Source organism: Cololabis saira, chromosome 3, assembly GCF_033807715.1.
Source record: "Cololabis saira isolate AMF1-May2022 chromosome 3, fColSai1.1, whole genome shotgun sequence".
Classification (NCBI taxonomy): domain Eukaryota; kingdom Metazoa; phylum Chordata; class Actinopteri; order Beloniformes; family Belonidae; genus Cololabis; species Cololabis saira.
The window spans coordinates 39,962,813-39,982,591 of record NC_084589.1 but is presented as its reverse complement, the minus strand read 5'-3'; the positions used below and the strand labels follow the sequence as shown (position 1 = coordinate 39,982,591).

Here is a 19,779-nt window from a genome sequence, read left to right as displayed (position 1 = left end):
GGATAAAAGCTGCAGGATTTGCAATCACCCATACCAGGTAGTCTTGGATTTTGAACATACTGTTCAGATTTTAATAGCTGCATAAAAAAAAAAATGTTACAGGAAGAACCTTCAGGATACTTTTCAAAAGTGTTGCACATTTTTCAGGAAAGACCCCAACCGGAGACTGGCTGTCTGGCCCAAAGCTCCTCTGCAGCCTCCGCTTCAAACCCCGGGAAGCAGGGGATCAGTCAAGGTGACATTTTTATTTACACTGCACAGGATTTAAGACAAAATCCTGAATTCAAAGTGACAGCTTGTTGAATATGTGTTATCAGATGTCTCAGATGGAGATATTGAGCCATCTGATGTTAAAAACAGCTTCCTGCAGGAAACACCGCAGTGAGTTCAGTGAACGCTGCAACAAGGTTCATGGCGAGATTCCTACGTTTTATAATTGATATATTAAAATGATAACAGAATTGAACATACTCACGTTCATGTTTTTGTTTTTTCTTAAGGAACTCTAATTGTTTGGTTGTTTTAGAGGCACTTGTGTCCCTTGTTTCAGCTTACTGTTAGTTTTCAGGTGGATATTGTTCCCCAGCCTTCTTATTTACCGTCTTAAAGCCTGGAAGTCCAGCGCTTTTACACCTGATCATATTTCATCCAAGTGAGTGAGAAAACACCTAACACACTTGCACACTCTTGGAATATTTGTGCCATATGCAGAGGCCGTCCTGAACCTAGCGTTGCATACTGTAAAAACGCAGATGCTTATGCGGATGTGCACAACTACATGCCTGCTTTTCTCATTTCCCTTTTTTCTCAGAAGACCTTTTTCAGCTTCAAAGATGAGACCAAGACCAGGTACTATCCCCACATCTGCTTTCAATATCCTGATCTGATAATACGGATGATGTCCAATAAGAGTACACCAAAGTGCCAGAACAACTCATTCTACACGATGAGCGTATATGTCTCATACAAGGTGCGTTTATGTTGTTTATATACATGTCACTCCGCCAGCATGCGTGGTTTTGCTCTCACTTCAGCATCTACGGGGATCCGTGTGTCCCAGAAGATGCTTCGAGAGATTCATGATGCAGAAGCTGCTGGTGCAGCTGCACAAAGTCATCTACGTATCTCAAGTTCTGTTCTGTTCTGTTTGATTTTTTCTGAGTGAAGACGAGCTCTCTAGCCATAAAGTAGAAGTATTCGCGATCTTGACAACATAGGGTGGATCTGAATTTTATCATTGTGCTAAATCAGTTTCACGTAACTTCTGGGAGGCGGTTGTTATTCTCAGGAAATGTGTTTTAACTTGTATTTATGGAATTTACAGCTTCCACCTGCTACACAATCTCTCCCTGAGAGATTTAAAAAGTCCCTCATCAGTCCATCCAGTCTGAAAGTGGAGCTCAGGTTTGAAGCATCAACTCAATGACCTGAATAGCAATATAAAAGAATAAATAAATGATTGAACAACTGTCTTTTCTTTCATTCAGAAAAGCCTGTAAACTGTACCTGGTGAGAGTAACATGAGCTGTCTGGATCTACAGGACATTCACTAGGGTTTTACATACCAGATAGGGTTGTTTAAACCGTGCAAGCAGGATGTTTCTTTCCTGTCTAGGTATCGATCTGCAGCCAATCAGATCGTGCTTCAGTGCTTTCAGTTTCACACGTTTCAACTGCCACTTGCAGCTCGTTCTTTACCTGTGTATTTCCATGAAATTTATAATAAACCTGAAAGAGCCTTTTCAACCGACAATCAGAAAATGACAATATGGAAAATACAACTGTGAATAAATGCTGTGATCCTTAAGTACGTCTTTGCAGACAGTGTGAACCCAAGATATTTCCTGTTGCGACTCATCAGCTTAATTTCATTTGATATAAGTTTGTTGCTGCAGTTCTGCCCTGCAACACGCACAGTAACAAGAGTGAAACTTTCATAACATTTTTACAATATTTCTGTTTTTGACTTTCATTTCATTTCATTTTATTCTTTATTTCATTCAAAAAAACAAAAAAATTAAATACAAATACAAATACAAATGTTCCTAACTTGTGGATGAAAAGGGAGCAGAAAGAAGAAGAATCTTATCTGATCTGCCCATTTCACAAATAACATAAAAATAATAATTATAAAAAACAACAACTAAGTTAATTAAAAAAAAAAAAAAAAACTAAAATTAAATAAAATTAAAATAACATTAAAATAAAATTACCGTCGCCTAGGGGTATGTCAATCAAACTCAACTAACATTTTTCATTATATTTCCTTAACATACAGGCTTTAATTGTTCTCTTGAATGTAATGTTTGATTTGGATTCTTTGTTTTCTTTGTTCAGATTGTTCCATAAATTGATTCCTTTCACAGAAACACAACCTTCCATCAATTTTGTCCTGAATCTTGGTTTTTAAAAAATCTCTGTTCCTTTTAAGTCATACTTGCTTTTTCTTTTTTCAAATCCTTTCTGAATGTTGATTGGTAAAGTTTTTTTTATGAGCTTTAAACATAATTTGCAGAATACTATAGTCTACTAGTTCATGAAATTAAAACAAATTTAACTGAAGGAATAATGGACTTTTACTTTGGACTTTTTTTCCTCAGTTGTCCTGCAAACATATCCTATCGCCTCACATTCTCTGCTGGAGACCAGGCAGGGCTGCATGCAGGCCAGACCAGTACTCGCACCCCGCTCTCCCTCAGAAATGCCCTTTTAACATGTGCATGACGTGGTTTTTACATGTGTTTGGATATCTACAAACATATCATGGTGTTGAAGGCAGCTAAGATGCTTTACAAGTTCACCGTTACACTTTATTTGCATATTCTACTTCAAAGAGCTGTTATCCATCAACATCTGGTACAACAGGGGATTAGTGTTTGCTGAGCACTGCAAAATAAATCTGAATTCACAAAAGGAGTGGAGGCATCTGAGACGGACCTTTGCACAGTGGAAACACGTATTCCTGTCACATGAATCAGGAGAGTCATTTTGGAAGAAATGAGTGCCATGTGCTCCGGACCAAATATGAAAGCAGCCATCCAGTTATCATCAAAGCCAGGCTCTGTGATGCTGTGGGGTTATGGTATTACCATCCTTCTGATTCCCTGAATGATTTACTGATATTCTGCCCTCTAGAGGATAAAAACCCAGAAAAAGATGCTAATGTTTTCCAGTCTTGTGAAACATGACGACTGTAGGACGGTGGGTAGAGTTAGTCGCCGGATCAGTCCCCAGCCCCGTCACGTGCCAAAGTATTCCCAGGCGGCAAACTGAATCCCTGATTTGTGACGTTGTTTTCAAGAAGTTGGAAGGATTTCTCATCCAGATGTTGACAATCTGGAGCTCCTCCGCTTATCTTGAATCCTCAAGTACTCTTTCATTCTGCTTTTCAAACAAATATAACTAATCACCTGTTGATTTGTCTTAAATGTTTTTTTTTTCTTCCTCGTTGTCTCTAAACTGGCCCCTTCCAGACTTTTAGAAATGTGTTGCGTAGGGAAAAAAAATGTGGGCGCCTAATTTACACGATGAATTGCTTTACAATTACTACTTCCACAGAAGCACTGAGGCTTGACAAAGCCATTAATGTGTTCTTTCTAAGGTCATCGCTGTAAACAATGCTTTCATGGAGCTGCTGCACAAGGGCCAGGACGTACACAAAGCCTTCATTGTGTTGCTGTACATCGTGCTCCTTAGTCAGCTGTTTACGAGCACAAATTTGCCGGGCGAATCTTTTTTTAGTCAGTATTTACTTTCCTCTCGTACGCACTTTAACCACAAGCCATAGAAGCTGCCGTGAGCATGTTTAAACCTCGTCTGAGGTCGTGTGGCGCTTTCGCTTGGTTTATAGAGCTGACGACAGAACAATAACAAGCCCACCTGTTCATTCACCACGACAAAGGTCATCCTTCAATATTATACTCTCACTTATTATTTCTGAAGGTTTCTGCTGAGATTAGTGGCCAAAAAAACAGAGAACGCAGCCAGTGTTTATATGTGAGCCCTTTTATGAGCTAAAGGTGGGTTACAAAATGGGTCTCATGTGGGCTTTGTTGGTTTTAGGTGGGGCCCAAAGAGTCAGCCGTCTAATTTGGGGCCTATGTTATAAAAACTGTACGAGACCCACATCATTTCCTCTTTCTTTAGCTCGTGCCCATTTAGTACACTTGTATCGCTCATGGGCTCGTTTATACGGCCCACGCAGGCCCATAAAACCTAAACCATACGGGACCCACTCTAATTGTCCATTTCAAGCCCAAGCCCACTCTGTACCCGAGTACCCCCCCCTCTAATCCAGACGGGTCCACATGGACCTGCTGGCTGGTGCAGGTAAACCAGGAACTGACTGAAGGAGCTGAGCAAATATGTTTGTGTACCGAGGGAAGTAATCACTGATGATGAACATGTGTGGCACATTTCATCTTCTTGATCATACTTTATAGTCAGAGGTGTCAAAAGTATTCACATTCATTACTCAGGTAGAAGTAAACTACAGTTTAAAAATATTCCTGAAGAAGTTGAAGTATCAACTCAAGTTTTTTACTCAAGTAAAAGTATAAAAGTACTGGTTACAAAATTACTTAAAGTATAAAAATAAAAGTAATGTAAGGGGGAAAAAGCCATTAAGGACAAAAGCCATTGAAAATGAATGCATCTTAGTATAATGCAAATATATTAAAGAACCATATATGTGTACTATTGAGCATTAACATGTGTTTCAGAGAGCAGGAGATATGATGACTAGTTGCCTATAAGTATTGTAATGGTGCAAAAAGTCAAACTTCAGAGGCATGTTATCATTTATCCTAACCTTTATTGGAATGTACATCCAAGTTTAGTTGCAGGAATCTGAGGGAACGGATGTAAGAACAAAACTGGACAAGAACATCTGAAACAACCACAACCAAATTCACTCTATCCGGATGGCGCAATTTAACTGGATAGTTTTTTTTTTAAAGGCCGAAATGAAATAGAGTAACGAGGCTGTTTTTAAAATGTAAGGAGTAAAAAGTACAGATAATTGCGTGAAAATGTAAGGAGTAAAAGTAAAAAGTCGTCTGAAAAATAATTACTCCAGTGAAGTATAGATAACCAAAATTTCTACTTAAGTAAGGTAATGAAGTATTTGTACTTCGTTACTTGACACCTCTGTTTATAGTAATATATCCCACTAATATGTGTGCCAAATTGAATTACTGAAGAAACCCAGAAGAACAGATGTGTTTAGCTCAGAGTGCTTATAAACCGTAGTGATGCCTGACTCAAGAATCACTGAATAACGACTGAAGTCGTCAGCACTCCCAGTGAAGCATCGTCATGGTTGCTCGGCCTCTCAGCAAGGCCGCTCCCAGATAATAATGACCAAACTGGATCTGGTCTCTCAGGTCCTCCAGGCTTCTCCAGACCCGCTGGAGTTCAGTTCAACCGGTTCGGCCTGGCTTCCTCTGGTGCAACACTTAGTGCAGGTAGTTCTCAGGCCGCAGAGCCGCCCCGGCAGAAAATCAAACGCAAACGCCGAGATGACCTGGCTCGTTTTTATTTTTCATGTTTCAAAAATAACAATGATGGTAAAGAGATTTATTTTTCTTATTTGTTCTCAAAGATGGAGTTACGTCCCAGCAGATGCAGGTCAGCCCGTCTGAGCAGGGAGTGAAGAGAGTTTGTTTTCTTTCTGTTTAGAGTTCATATAAGGCAACGGCGGTATCTTAGGCTGCTGAAGACATTCAGTCATCACATGCTGGCAATAAAAGCCCTGGCAGTGGCACATGACTCTCTGTAAAACTACAACCTGTCATTTATGCACTTTGTGTCAGGAATGCGTGGAACCCAAACACAGGCTCAAAAGCAGACTGGTGTTACCATTAAAAAGAAAGTACTTTATTAACTTACTAGTTAAATTAAAGTAAAGGTGGTGCCGGGCGGGTCGTGATGAAGAGGCAGGAAACGGGCCTTAACAGAACAGAACGAGGGGAAAGCAATACGTATGAACTGCAGAAATGAAGATCTGGCTCTAAATGAAGGAAATCTAAGAATGTAAATACTGAGGAAATAATGAATAACGCGTGGCACTCAGTAACAGAACCCAGGTGTGACACAAACGGGAAGCAAAACTAAACAGAGTACCCAAGAGGAGCAAATTCAACAAAATAAAACATCAAACTAAAGTCTGGATGGAAAAAAAGCAATCACGAAACGAGACATAGAAGAAGGAGACAGAACAAGGAACGAAGACCAATATGGACTAAATAAAGAACAAAGAGTTAACATGAAAAAACCAGGAATAAAGCGGACAAATATCAGAAGATGTCAACAAAATATTAAATCTGTAAATAGATAAAACAAATGAAGTGTTAAAGTGTGAGCTTTTGAAATGCTGAAAACTTTCATTTCTTTTCCCCATCTTGTGATGGAGCAAATTTTTCCTCCTCCAGGTGTGTGGATGTTATCCAAAGCCTTTGACTTTGGTGTCGTATCAACAAAGTCAAACAGGTCAAGAATAAACGTATAAAAGCATTTGTTCGGTGCTATGAAAGTAAATAATATTATTTTGTAAAAGTGAGTGATTAATTGTGTTATTTTAACGAATTATTAGTGTCAAATGTGTGTTTTCAGGAGATGGTGGAGGAACTTGTGGACAACGGCGACTTCAAAGTGACACAAAACAGACAGACCTCCGTTTTCATCACTTTTTAAAAACTTGTAGTGTGAAGATGAGAAACCTTATTGGCATAAATCAGTTTTAATTTCCTGCTTAAAGCGTATTACCAAACTGATTAGAAGATTCTGTGCTGGTTTGTGCGCCGAGGCGAGCTGATGAAGACTGTTCAGAGATACAGGATTCTGATGTCATTAGAGATTCTCATAGTTCAAGTTAAGAATGAAAAGTTTATGTAGAAACTATAAAAGTGTTCTGAATTTATATAAATGCATAATTTAATTATTATTTTAACAGAAAAGAAGAAATGACCAAGAACTGACGTGACAGTGAGACTGCAAGAGTCTCAGGAGCACTAATGCTAATGAACTAATGAAACCTGGCAGCTGTCGCGTGCTACCGAGACGTTCATTCAAACAAACCTCAGACATCTCAGGTGTTGCTGTCCTGTAAAGAAAACACTGACGTGATGGGGACTTTACAAGAATAACAAAACGTGTGCATATAGCAGAGTTTGACCCTGACTTATATCTGTCACCTCAGGTCAGAACGAGTCTCCTGCTTTTAAGGTGAAACGCTCATGTTTTTTTTCTCAGGTTTGTCTGAGAGTCGCACTTTAAACTCTCAGACTGTGTGTGTGTGTGTGTGTGTGTGTGTGATTTGTGGCTGCAGAGCTGCATGTTTCAGTGTGAGCGTCTCGAGTAGCTGTGAGCCACAACTTCCCGTCACTGTCACAGTTCACCATCTTAGAGGCGGCGAGAGCTTTCACTTTGATTCAGCCTTTAACCTCCGACCTGTTCCACCTGAAACCTGAACCCTGAGCAAGAGGCCGGCTTTTCCTTTCTCCACTTCATGCACTCTGAAATATCACTGGCATCAAGATGAGCGTATGTTGTAAGGAAATATCATGCTTTCATGATTTTGATGGAAATAATCTATTTATCCCCATGTTGAATCTGTATCAAACTTCTTTTAATGTTATAAGATAGATGGATAGATGGATGGATGGATGGATGGATGGATGGATGGATGGATGTAAGAGCAGTGAGAGTCATTCACAGGGTAGGCATCAGAGAACCATCAAACAGATTCTTTATTTCAGCAGGTTTGTTGAAAATGACCGATATAGTTGAACTTCAAACTTTAAAAATAATGTTTAAAGCAAAAAATAGATCGTTACCAGAACAGTTACAAAATTTGTTCAGATTGGAGGATGAGGACAACAGACTTAAACATGATTTCAAACATACTTTTGCAAGGCTAAACATAAAAAAAATGTGTATTTCTGTTACGGGTGTCAAATTATGGCATGGACAAAGCAAGGAACTGAAAAGTTGCACAAGTTTGTATCAGCTTAAGAAAATGTTTAAAAAAGAAAAGATAAGTGCCTACAAAAAAGAAGGAGAAAGAGAAAAAAATAGATAGAAGAGTGGTATTTTTGTTTGTTTTCTTGTTATAAATATGTGTATAGATAAATTGGTGTTCAGTAAGTCAACGTAATTGTATTAACAGAGAGGGGCAGGTATCATACGTTTTCTTCTTCCTGCTCCTTTTCTTTCATGGTGATAATGTGTACTTCATGGAATTTTGTACAACATTATTAAGAAGATATACCATGAATGGAATAAATGAAATGAAATGAAAAATTAAATGGATGGATGGATGGATGGATGGATGGATGGATGGATGGATGGATGGATGGATTGATGGATGGATGGATGGACAATATCTCCCAAGAGGTGATGCAGGAGGCAGTGGAAGGGCGTGGGGCCATAACTCAGCCACAGGAATGAAGCAGAATTGGAAGATTGTAAAGTCAGCATTTGGTTTGGGGACTGCAACATACTTGTCTGTAATGATTACAGAAAGTGTTTGGAGCAAAATGGTAATTAATGTTAGCAATTGAGGTCATCAACCAATATTGGAATAAATTGATATTTTAAGCCCTTGACAACAACCAAAAACACCATTCCACTTATAGTGATAGTCCGGATAAGGTCCCAGCAGGCAAACTGACTTAATTCTACTTTATAAGTGTACAGAAAAAGTATAGAAGGGATTTCTAACACTTGCCTTTTGTGTCAGTATTATTCAGCAGAGGCCATGAACTCTTCTCCTTTTAGCTCCAACAAGGAAGGAAACGTCTCTACAAACTATTCACTTAAGTGGAATGACATTTTTGAGTCTTGTACGAGGCTAAAGACAGAAATCTATTTTGACATTTACTGTCCCAAAACATACTCGCCAGTGGCATCTGTCAGTCTCACTCCAAACTGCTCTGATTTGAGGTGCTTGATATGGGGGTTATCCGTGCACGGAGGCTACACCTCCCCATCCCAGCCAGTCCAGGGTCAAGTCCTGGTCTGTGACCAAAATACTGCGAGTCAGCCCCTTTTCTCTGTTCCTGTCAATCTGCCCTTTCAGCAAAGGCCACTGGTGCTAAAAAAGTCTGCAGGAAATGAAAGTTTACACTCTTTACCTTCTAATAATAGAGCCGTGGTTGTTTTTTATTTTTTTTAGGAGTCACAATCTGCAAATGCAACTTGTAACCACATCCGACAGATGAACATTGTGGGATAAAAAATACCTGATAGCCTCCTCGGATGTGGAGTAAAAGTAAAGACCAGCCCACCACTCTAATCTGTTCTTAAATACCACAATGACGTAAACATGATTCCACCAATCCATCAGAATAGACGCTCGCTTCTTACAGAAGTTTTCTGCTATTTATGTTATGAACTGTCTCATCCTCTGAAACATGAAACAGAGACTGAAAGCAGACTTTGGCAAAAAAAAGGTGGGTTTCATTTATCAAGCTGAAGAAAACCTCTGCACCTCACAAAGGTTGTTGCACCGCTGCTGCAGGTTAGTGACTGCAAACAGGCGTAAATATTAAACGAGTGATGCCTCAAGTGCCTTCCTCACTCAAAGGAGTGTAATTAAGCTTCTTTTCCAATAATTTGGGGATTTATTTTCAGCTGCACACGTCAGTGAATAGTTTTAAATGTACTGGCGTACAGTACAATACAATACCTTACTGCACCAGCAGGGAGCAGCATTTACCTTGTTATCGACAAGAAACAACGTTGACCTAAAATAAATAAAATAATAAAATACACACAATTCAAACCACAGTGAAAACACGAAGCCACTGTATTAAACTTAATAAACATGACTTTAATAGAAAAACATATGAAATGTTTAGTGATGTCACAAATGAAAGCAACATGAACAAGGATCATATTTACACACCGAAGTCACGTTATGGTGCATGAGACGTGGACATAAAAATGAGAGAAATCATATCTGTTCTGGGTGGAAACATTTTGGCACATTTATTGTAGGCACATGTGAGTTGTTTTTTTGTTTTTTTATCATACACAAGTTTCTTGCACTTACATTTATTGAGCATAAATCCTTCAGTTGAAGTTTCTGAACATCTAAATTCCCATTAAAGTTTCTGATATACTTAGTGTTCCTGTGACTGAGCCCTATCTAATGTGTTACAGAAAACTTCTCTTCCGATTTCAGGATACATTTATTTCACAATCTGTCCATAATCTACTCCAGATTATCTCCATCGTGCCGACAAACTCACAATGCTGATTTTTCAGCTTAATGTTCACCACGTTTTCTTATTATGCTGAAAAGTGAATTAGCAGGAAACACAAGGGGCGGGTCAGGCTGGTGGGAATGTGACAAGTGCAGCAAATAAAAATAATTAAAAAAAGGGGGACAATAACATTTTTCACCTGAAGATGGCGCTAGAGGAAAAATTAAAGGGTTTGGATACAGTTTTCAAAACATTTCTAACAATCTCCGGCTCTGATGATGACAGAGAAAAAAAAAAGCTTCATGATAGTAATGTTTTCATTTAGCTTCCTAAAAGGTGTAATAATTAATTCTGGATCACAATCAAATTTCCAGCAAACCTGCATTTTCCAACACACCCACTTGGAAATAAGCGTAGACATACAATACTATGTTTTATGTTCTCATATGTTACTTAAATTTTCAGTTTCCTCTAATACGTCAACTACATTAGTTTGAGACCTTTGCAAAATCCAAAAACAGCATCAACATTCCCCCTTACGGAAAACTTTCCCTTTTCTTCTTACAAAAGTCAATGAAGATTTTTACAAATTGAGCTTTTTCTTAAAAACAAAAAAAAAAAAAAAAACCTTTCCATGTGTTTCCCTTCTATAACTACTGCTAAAGGCGTTATTTAATGAGGTAAAATAAATCCATGTGATAACTCATGAAAATATAAATAGAGTAGAAACCGGATGCAGAAAGAAAAGCTGAGAGGGATGTCTCAGTGTTTATGAGGTGCCTGCAACCAAGTTGAAGGAAAAAAGAAAATAGAGATTAAAATAATACTGCATCCTATGATTTCCTCCTCGAGGCATGATTTCAGATTTCAGCTCACAGAAAAACAAGGTTCTCTTTCATCGGCGAACTCTTCAACGTGACAGCCGGATCTCCTTTAGAAAAACGCAGCGTCGCGTCAGCGGGTCGAGCTCTCACGGATCTCACGGACCTCCCGGTCGGGGACTGAGGTAAGACATTAGTGCTGGCTGGTCTCCAGGTTCTGCAGATCCTCCAGCATCTCCTGGATCAGCGGAGGCATGGAGCCCGGGATCTCCATCTTCAGTGACACCACTCGCTCGGCTCCTGTGAGGAAAACACCGACCAGCACTCGTCAGAACACTTCACACTTTTAGAGCTACAGTTGAGCAAAAAAGTGTTCGCCCCCTTCCTGATTTCTTATTTTTTTGCATTTTTATTGCACTTTAATGTTTTAGATCAACAGACAAATTTAAATATTAGACAAAGTTAACACAAGTAAACACAAAATGCAGTTTTTAAATGAAGGTTTTTATTATTAAGTGGAAAAAAAATCCAAACCTGCATGACCCTGTGTGAAAAAGTTACTGCCACACCTCTTCTCAATCAAGAAATCACTTAAATAGGACCTGCCTGACAAAGTGAAGTAGACCAAAACATCCTCAAAAGCTAGACATCATGCTGCCATCCAAAGACATTCAGGAACAAATGACAAACAAATTAATTGAGATCTATCAGTCTGGAAAAGGTTACAAAGCCATTTCTAAAGCTTTGGGACTCCAGCGAACCACAGTGAGAGCCATTATCCACAAATGGCAAAAACATGGAACAGTGGTGAACCTTCCCAGGAGGCCGGCCGACCAAAATTACCACAAGAGAGTGCAGCAACGACTCATCCAAGAGTCACAAAAGACCCCAGAACAACATCCAAAGAACTGCAGGCCTCACTTGCCTCAATTTAGGTCATTGTTCAATCCACCATAAGAAAGAGACGGGACAAAAATGGCTGCAAGGCAGAGTTCCAAGACTAAAACCACTGCAGAGCAAAATGAACATAAAGGCTCGTCTCAGTTTTGCCAGAAAACATCTTGATGATCCCCAAGACTTTTGGGGAAATACGCTGTGGACTGACGAGACAAAAGTTTAACTTTTTGGAAGGTGTACGTCCCATTACATCTGGCGAAAATGTAACACGGCATTTTAGAAAGGAACATCATACCAACAGTAAAACATGGTGGTGGCAGTGTGATGGTCTGGGGCTGTTCTGCTGCTTCAGGACCTGGAAGACTTGCTGTGGTAAATGGAACCATGAATTCTGCCGTTTACCAAAAAATCCTGAAGGAAAATGTCCGGCCATCTGTTCGTGACCTCAAGCTGAAGCCACTTGGGTTCTGCAGCAGGACAATGATCCAAAACACACCAGCAAGTCCACCTCTGAATGGCTTAAGAAAAACTAAATGAAGACTTTGGAGTGGCGTCGTCAAAGTCCCGTCCTGAATCCGATTGAGATGCTGTGGCATGACCTTAAAAAGGCGGTTCATGCTCGAAAACCCTCCAATGTGACTGAATTACAACAATTCTGCAAAGATGAGTGGGCCAAAATTCCTCCACAGCGCTGTAAAAGACTTGCCAGTTATCACAAACGCTTGATTGCAGTTGTTGCTGCTAAGGGTGGCCCAACCAGTTATTAGGTTTAGGGGGCGATCACTTTTTCACACAGGGCTATGTAGGTTTAGATTTTTTTTCCCCCCTTAATAATAAAAATCTTCTGCATTTTGTGTTTACTTGTGTTATCTTTGTCTAATATTTAAATTTGTTTGATGATCTGAAACATTTAAGTGCGACAAACAGTACTCGAGTTGAGGGGGGATGAGGGGGGATGGCATCCCCCCTGAAATAAAAACGGTCAAAATCATCCCCCCTGTAAAACTGCCATCCCTTATGTCATTTAATCAATGAATGTGGTATTACTGCTATTTCAACATTTAGAGTCATCACCAGAAAAATAACTTATTTGACAATTTTCACCTGTTTCAAGTCAATTTTCACTTGAAATAGTAGATCTGCCAGTGGGATTTATCTTCTTATTACAAGCAAAAAAATATTGTTCCACTGACAGATTTTTCTACTTATTTCAAGTGAAAATCTACTTGAAACAGGTGAAAATTTTAGTTTTTTCCAGTGATGAGTCTTGTTTTAAGTGTAATGAGATTTGTTTTACTAAAATTAGACATTTCAACTAGAAATAAGACAAATATTCTTGTTAAGATTTTGAGTTTTCTCAGTGATCCATTTTACTTATCCTGTGAAGGACAGAGTCATATTGATAAGTTCAGAAAACTGTTTTTTATTGTTGTGTTTTGATGTATTTGATGTAAGCCCAGTGGATATTTAAAGCTTACAGAAGGCTGCATTTTTAGCTGCTGCTATGTCATTCCTGCAGTCTTTCTGCAGGTGTTTTGGTCAGTGCTATTATTTGTAATACCTATATTATATTATTTGTAATCAGCACAAATTATCTGTCCCCATATGATAAAATCCACCATCCCCCCTGATTTCTTTTTTACAACTCGAGTACTGGCGACAAACATGCAACAATGAAGAAATCAAGAAGGGGGCAAACACTTTTTCACACAACTGTACTTTGTGATGCCTGAACTGTTGCTGCGTTCTGACCTTTGGCGCTGATGCTGCGCAGGTCGGTGATCTTCATGAGGGCCTTGGGGAACATGAGGGGCATGCTGGGCCGCCGTTTACGGGAGTAGATCTTCAGCGCTTCCAGCAGCGGCTCCTGCAGCACGTCCACCTTGGACGGCTCCTCCAGGTCCTGGCGGTCTGTTCGGGTCAGGAAAAACAATTTCAGCATTTACAGGCTCATCCTGCTGCTCACATGAGCTGCTGATGGCGCAGCACGTCCTCGTACCTCCAGAGACGAGGCAGATGGCGCTAAGGAGCCCGCTCTCGGTCTCGTCCATCTCCAGCGGCAGCAGCTGCCCCGCAAACGTGAAAACCTGATCTGTAAGCGGCCCAAAGCCTGCGTTGTGGATCTGTGTGCGGGTCAGGGTGAGCCCGTCGGAGAAGGTCATGGTGTCCTTGTCAGGAGTGTAGCGAGTGCAAATCCTCAGGATCTGCAGGAAAAACAGAGTGAGAGAGAAAAGGTCTTTTAAAAATGCCTGAATTTCTCAGACCATTGAACCATCCCATAATCAACAAAAGGAAAGAAAAAAAGTTTTATACAAACAAAAAAATTCTAAAAAATATAAACAACAAAATAAAGAATACAGACACTTCATTTATTCATAATGTTAGGAAAAAATAATTATTTAGAAATTGTTAAATACAATATTGGAAGTGTTTTTCATTTCAGAATATAATTAACACTTAAAAATAAAAAAATAAAAAAAAAAATTTTTCAGGGGGTTGTTACTTCATGCATTAAGGATTAAACCATTTAATTAAGTAATATTTTGCAAATATTCCTGCCTGATTTTAAGGTTGAAGTTTGAATTTTTGTTGTCCTACACAGGTAACGATGAAACATCATTACCAGTAATTAAAATAAATATTACACAAATTTGCATATTAAAGAATTTTGTTTCACATGAGAAAAAAACAACAATATTTTACATAAAATGTGAAACTAAGATAAATGTTCCACTGTTTTTTAGTAAAAGAATGGTAAAAGTGCAAGTTGCTCAGTTTTTCAGCATTTTCCGCATTCAGATCTATAGATGGATAGAGCTTCGTGGTCCAGAGCATCACACCTGACACGCCAGGTCGTGACGCAGCCAGGCAGAATACTGTCAGCGGTTCATCAGTAGGAGGACTGTTCCCGTGCTTTGCTTCGGCTGTGGATCTGCAGGCAGCATGGGTCGTCTAACAAAAGGGTTTGATCCCCAATCCTTGGTTAAGACGGCGAACCCCCACACGGCCCTGATATCTTCACCACCGTGTTTGTAGAATCAAAAAGTGCTGCGTGCTGTACACTCGCTGTGTTTGTGGATATAACAAGAGGACATGTGTGAGTGTATGTTAATGAAACCCAGAGTGCTTTTTAGCACCTACAGTTGATTTATGAGCATCATGTTTCTTTTTTACTGTATTTTTTATTTTATTTTTCATACTTATAAATTATCTTTATCGTTTATTATTGTCCGACTTTGAGCTGCTTTAGCACCCGGATTTCCCCTCTAGGGATCAATAAAGGACTATCTTATCTTATCTTATCTTATCTTATGTTGATTTTATGTACTTTTATTGTAGCTTTTTATCTGTATTGTCTTGTTTTAATGGTATTGTTACATTTATTATATTGTTTTTTATTCTTTGTGAAGCACCTTGTGACATTCTCTTGTCTGTGAAAGGTGCTATATAAATAAACTTTACTTACTGACTAAAGAAGGATAAAAAGGTGCTACAGAAGCGTTAACCAGTCACCATTACATCATCTTCCAGTTTGTATCTCAGATTACAAGCCAGTCCTCACTCTGGGTCATTTATCTTTTAAGTAATCATCCGTGTGCATCCTCCCTGGTGAATTAGACAAACACTAATTCAATATCCAACAACAGAATTGTGTTTTTATTTTAATATGACACATTCTGGGTGTCAAGTGACAAAAAAAAAAAAAAAAAAAAGACGTAAGTGACATCGGGAGAAACATGCAAAAATGAAATGTAACAGGGCTTTTGCTCGTACACGGACTCCCCACTGAGTTCGCAGGCGTTTGGATGAATTGTCAGACACACACAGCGACGATGGCGGCGAATGGCAGCTGAGATGGAGGGAATAGAGAGGAGAAGGAAACATGCAACGCTTCGCCGGAGGGCTTCTGTTTCTCCCTTCTGTCAGTTTGCCTTGAAATGAATTTCGAGAGTGTGAATTGGAGCTAAAGCTGCATTTTGTGTTATTAAGGGTATTTAAGAAAAGTACAATGTTGTATTTGCTTCACATATGTTAAAAAAATGTGTATATCTTGAGATAAAAAACCTGGATTTTGAGATAATCCTACCAGGATGTCGAGGCAGGCGGCTTTCAGCAGGGTGATCTGGTCCGCGATGGTCAGGCCCGTGAAGCCCGGCACCCGCTTGGCGAACTCCACCACCTTCACGATGCACTTGGTGGCCAGCTCGCTGAACTTGTCCCACAGGCCGAGGTCCAGCTGGATCCGGTGGTCTGAACTGGAGTTCTGGGCGGAGGAGAAAACACCAAGAACATCTCATGAAGGCCCGTCACTCACTGCAGGGGAGGAGGACGACTGGGCCGTTAACAAAAGACCAGGGGCCGGATTCACCAATATGTTCTTAAGAACGATCTTAAGAAATGTCTTAAGATCTAAAATTAAGAAGTTCATAAGAAAGTTCTTAAGTGCAATTCCCCAATATTTTCTTAAGAACCGTCTTAAGAACTGTCATTTCTTACGAATTTCTATTTTTCCTACTTAAGAACTTCTTAAAATATGTCATTGCATTGCACGCGCCAACAAACAACATATACAGGTAGTTTGCGTCTTAACCGTCAGTCACTCACTAAACATGGAGAAAGAGAAAAAGAGATGCAGGAACCTTTCAAGGCAGGAGCCTGAGGTTGTGGTGGATGAGATTAATGTGTTGAAAAAGTTGATATTAGAGTCTTTCCTTTTCACAGAAGAAATTTTAAGACAGGTCAAGGTTTTCTTAAAGTTAAGAAAAAAGTCAAGAACAAAATTGAGAACTTTTATTTCAAGAATACCATTTATTCTTAAGTTTTTTCTTAAGAATAAAATTAAGAAGAAAGTTGAGAAAACACTTAAGAACTTTTTTGTAGAATATGACTTCTTCTCTTTTTTCTTCTTAAGACGGAACTTAAGAAAAAAATGACACTTAAGAAGATTTTTTTTCTTAAGAATGTTTTGTGAACTGCTGCAAGGACATGATTTCATCCTGTGACGGCACCAAAAGACATATTTCAGATCCTTCCAAGTGATTCAGTCAGCAGTTGAGGATTATAACCGTAAGAACGGTAGAGCCAGCCATCATTTGCACCGTCACCAGCAATATTAACCAACTCAATGAGCCAGAAAACTGACACACAGACTGTGAAAGTGTTTTGACATTTTTTTTCAGTCCTTTGGTCACATTTATCCCACAAAATACCTACCATAACAGAAGTTAGGGCTGGTTTCTAACCTTTGGGGCACATCTCATCCATCAACATTGGCCGGTGGTGTAAGACAAGACCCACGTGCTACATGGGACATTAATATTTAACAAAGTTTGCACAGATAGCAAAGAATGTTTGGTGCAGACTTGACTTTAGGACTCGCATGACTTACATAATTCCAGCTGACCGCTTAAATTCAGCCACAGCTGCCCCTGGAATGCAAAGTGGGTCTTTGGGTCATGACCGACCCTCCCAGTATTCAGTGTGACTCATATGATAGTAGAGTAATGACATTCGGGCCAAATCTGACCTATTTAACCCATGGTATAACCCAAGTTTAGCCTAGTTTATGGTCTGTGGGCTGCATTTGGCCCACAAAGCACCTTTAAGGGTCTAATCTCAGCCATAAATTCGAAGAGTAGCTCGGTGAAACTGACAGGAATCCTGAGTCATGTCAAAGCAGGAAATGTTTTTTCTATTCAGGTGAACAACCAGTACTCTATTCTCGCTCTATTTCCTGATTTTTACTCACGCCTCCAAGCATTAATTGCTTCTGCTGACTTGCCAAACCAGTCGTCTTTCACGTAAAAACAGCAAACATAACATTACCGTACGCTGACTTGTCATTACTGGGAAGTTTTGGTCGTGACTGGAGGAGCGGTTTTTCTTGTTGGCGATGGATTTGCGTCAGTGCTTCCAGAATTAACCTTAATGCATCTATGTGAGATGACAATAACATCCTAGCCTTCTTTAGAAAAGCAAAATTCAGCGTTGGGGCAAATTTACATCTTCACCAAGAAAAATGGTCAAAGAAAAGATTTTACATAGCATTATAGGACCTGACATGTTATAAATTATAGTATTCACATGAGATTTATAAGATTTATTTATATTTGCATCTTTCAGACAAGCACCGACTTTCCAACTTCTGTATTTGCCGCAGTTCCTCTAATAACCACTAGGGGTTGACTCCAAAAGTGAGTCAATCTCCATTGACCCTCATGATAAAATGTCCAATTTGCAGCAGAAGTAAACTTATTTGCAGAATGGTTCAAAAAACATCTTTGATCTCCATGGCAACTGTACATTTTTCTTGTAGTACATCAGGACTTTTGATTGTCGGCCAGCTAGACTTTGATACATTTTGCACTTAGCAAATGCATTGACTTCTGAGTTGAGAATAAAGACCTAACAGAGAATAATTATTAATGATTTCAAACAGAATATTTTTTGTTGTGCAGCTAATATTACTAACAGACCTCTGTGACTGGCTGTGGGTTGGTCTGGACGAAGACGAGTGAAGAAACGCTGTGGCCGTTTTTGTCCGTCGTTCTGTGGTCACTCTGTGTTTGGATTAGTTTTATTCACTTTCACTCTTTGTTGCAGATTCTCTCCCGACGCAAACTAACTTTCATGTGTTTGACCCACGTGAAACACAATTTCCTCCAACGGCAAGTTGGCTTGCACAGCAACACTCTTCTGATGTGCCTTTGTCACACCATAAACCACCAATCAAATGTCTTCCTTCTTGCTATCAACACAATCTCTGTGCTTTTAAACAGTATGTACGGCGTTGGCTAGGGTTAGGGCAGGGGTCGGCAACCCAAAATGTTGAAAGAGCCATATTGGACCAAAAACACAAAAAACGAATGTGTCTGGAGCCGCAAAAAATTAAAAGTCTTGTATAAGCCTTAGAATGAAAGCAACACATGCTGTATGTTTCTATATTAGTTAGAACTGGGGGAAGATTTTTTTTCATTATGCACTTCGAGAAAAAAGTCGAAATGTCGAGAAAAAAGTTGAAATGTCGAGAAAAAAGTCAAGATTTCGAGAAAAAAGTTGAAATGTCAAGATAATGTTAAAGTACAATCTTGAGAAAAAAGTCAAAATGTCAAGAAAAAAGTCAAAATTTCGAGAAAAAAGTCGAAATGTGGAGAAAAACTCGAAATGTCGAGGAAATAGTCAAAATTTCATGAAAAAAGTCATAATGTTGAGAAAAAAGTTGAAATGTCGAGAAAAAAGTTGAAATGTCGAGATTAAAAAGGAAAAAAAGAAAGAATGAAAAAAAGAGAAAAAGAAAAAAAAAGATTTTTTTTTTTAAAAAGCTCCAGGAGCCACTAGGGCAGCGCTAAAGAGCCGCATGCGGCTCTGGAGCCGCGGGTTGCCGACCCCTGGGTTAGGGTTTTGGTTAGGCTGCAGTTTGATTGGCTGAATTTGTGCCTTAGTTACAGTCAGGTATTAATCGTCTTAGTTTGAGTGGTGAAAGAAGATTAAAAGAGCAATAAATAAACAAATTTTGCTTCTACTGCGTACTTCAAAATACACATAATTTCCTTCTTTCCTTTACTTATACACTTTACCGTTTTTTTAATTATATATTCTAGAGTATCACACTTTTTGTGCATTTTTTTTAGCCCAAATTGATTTGTGGTAGAAGACAGAAGGGTTTAACAGACGGTGGTGAGGGCAGTCCTGCTCCATGTCCTGCAGACGGCAGTGTTGATCAAGAGATGGGAAGATGAGCTGGCGGTGACGGAGATGAAGATATTAAGATTTCTTATTGACCGATGAGGATGGATGGAATTGAAAAAAACGAGCACATCACAGGAAAAAGCCAGGGATAGATGTCTGGGAGG

General features: G+C 39.3%; 1 protein-coding gene across 1 annotated transcript in view; it reads right to left on the bottom strand.

Annotated features, from left to right (window-relative positions):
* Positions 1 to 9,868: 9,868 nt before the first annotated feature.
* Positions 9,869 to 19,779, bottom strand: part of LOC133441155 (retinoic acid receptor beta-like) — a 35,477-nt gene continuing 25,566 nt past the window's right edge. The window contains exons 5-8 of the mRNA XM_061718552.1: positions 16,014 to 16,190; positions 13,926 to 14,130; positions 13,679 to 13,837; positions 9,869 to 11,329 (exon numbers count right to left, since the gene is read on the bottom strand). Of these exons, the coding sequence (XP_061574536.1) occupies positions 11,223 to 11,329; positions 13,679 to 13,837; positions 13,926 to 14,130; positions 16,014 to 16,190 (648 nt within the window). The 3' untranslated portion in view covers positions 9,869 to 11,222. The remainder of the gene's footprint in view (positions 11,330 to 13,678; positions 13,838 to 13,925; positions 14,131 to 16,013; positions 16,191 to 19,779) is intronic.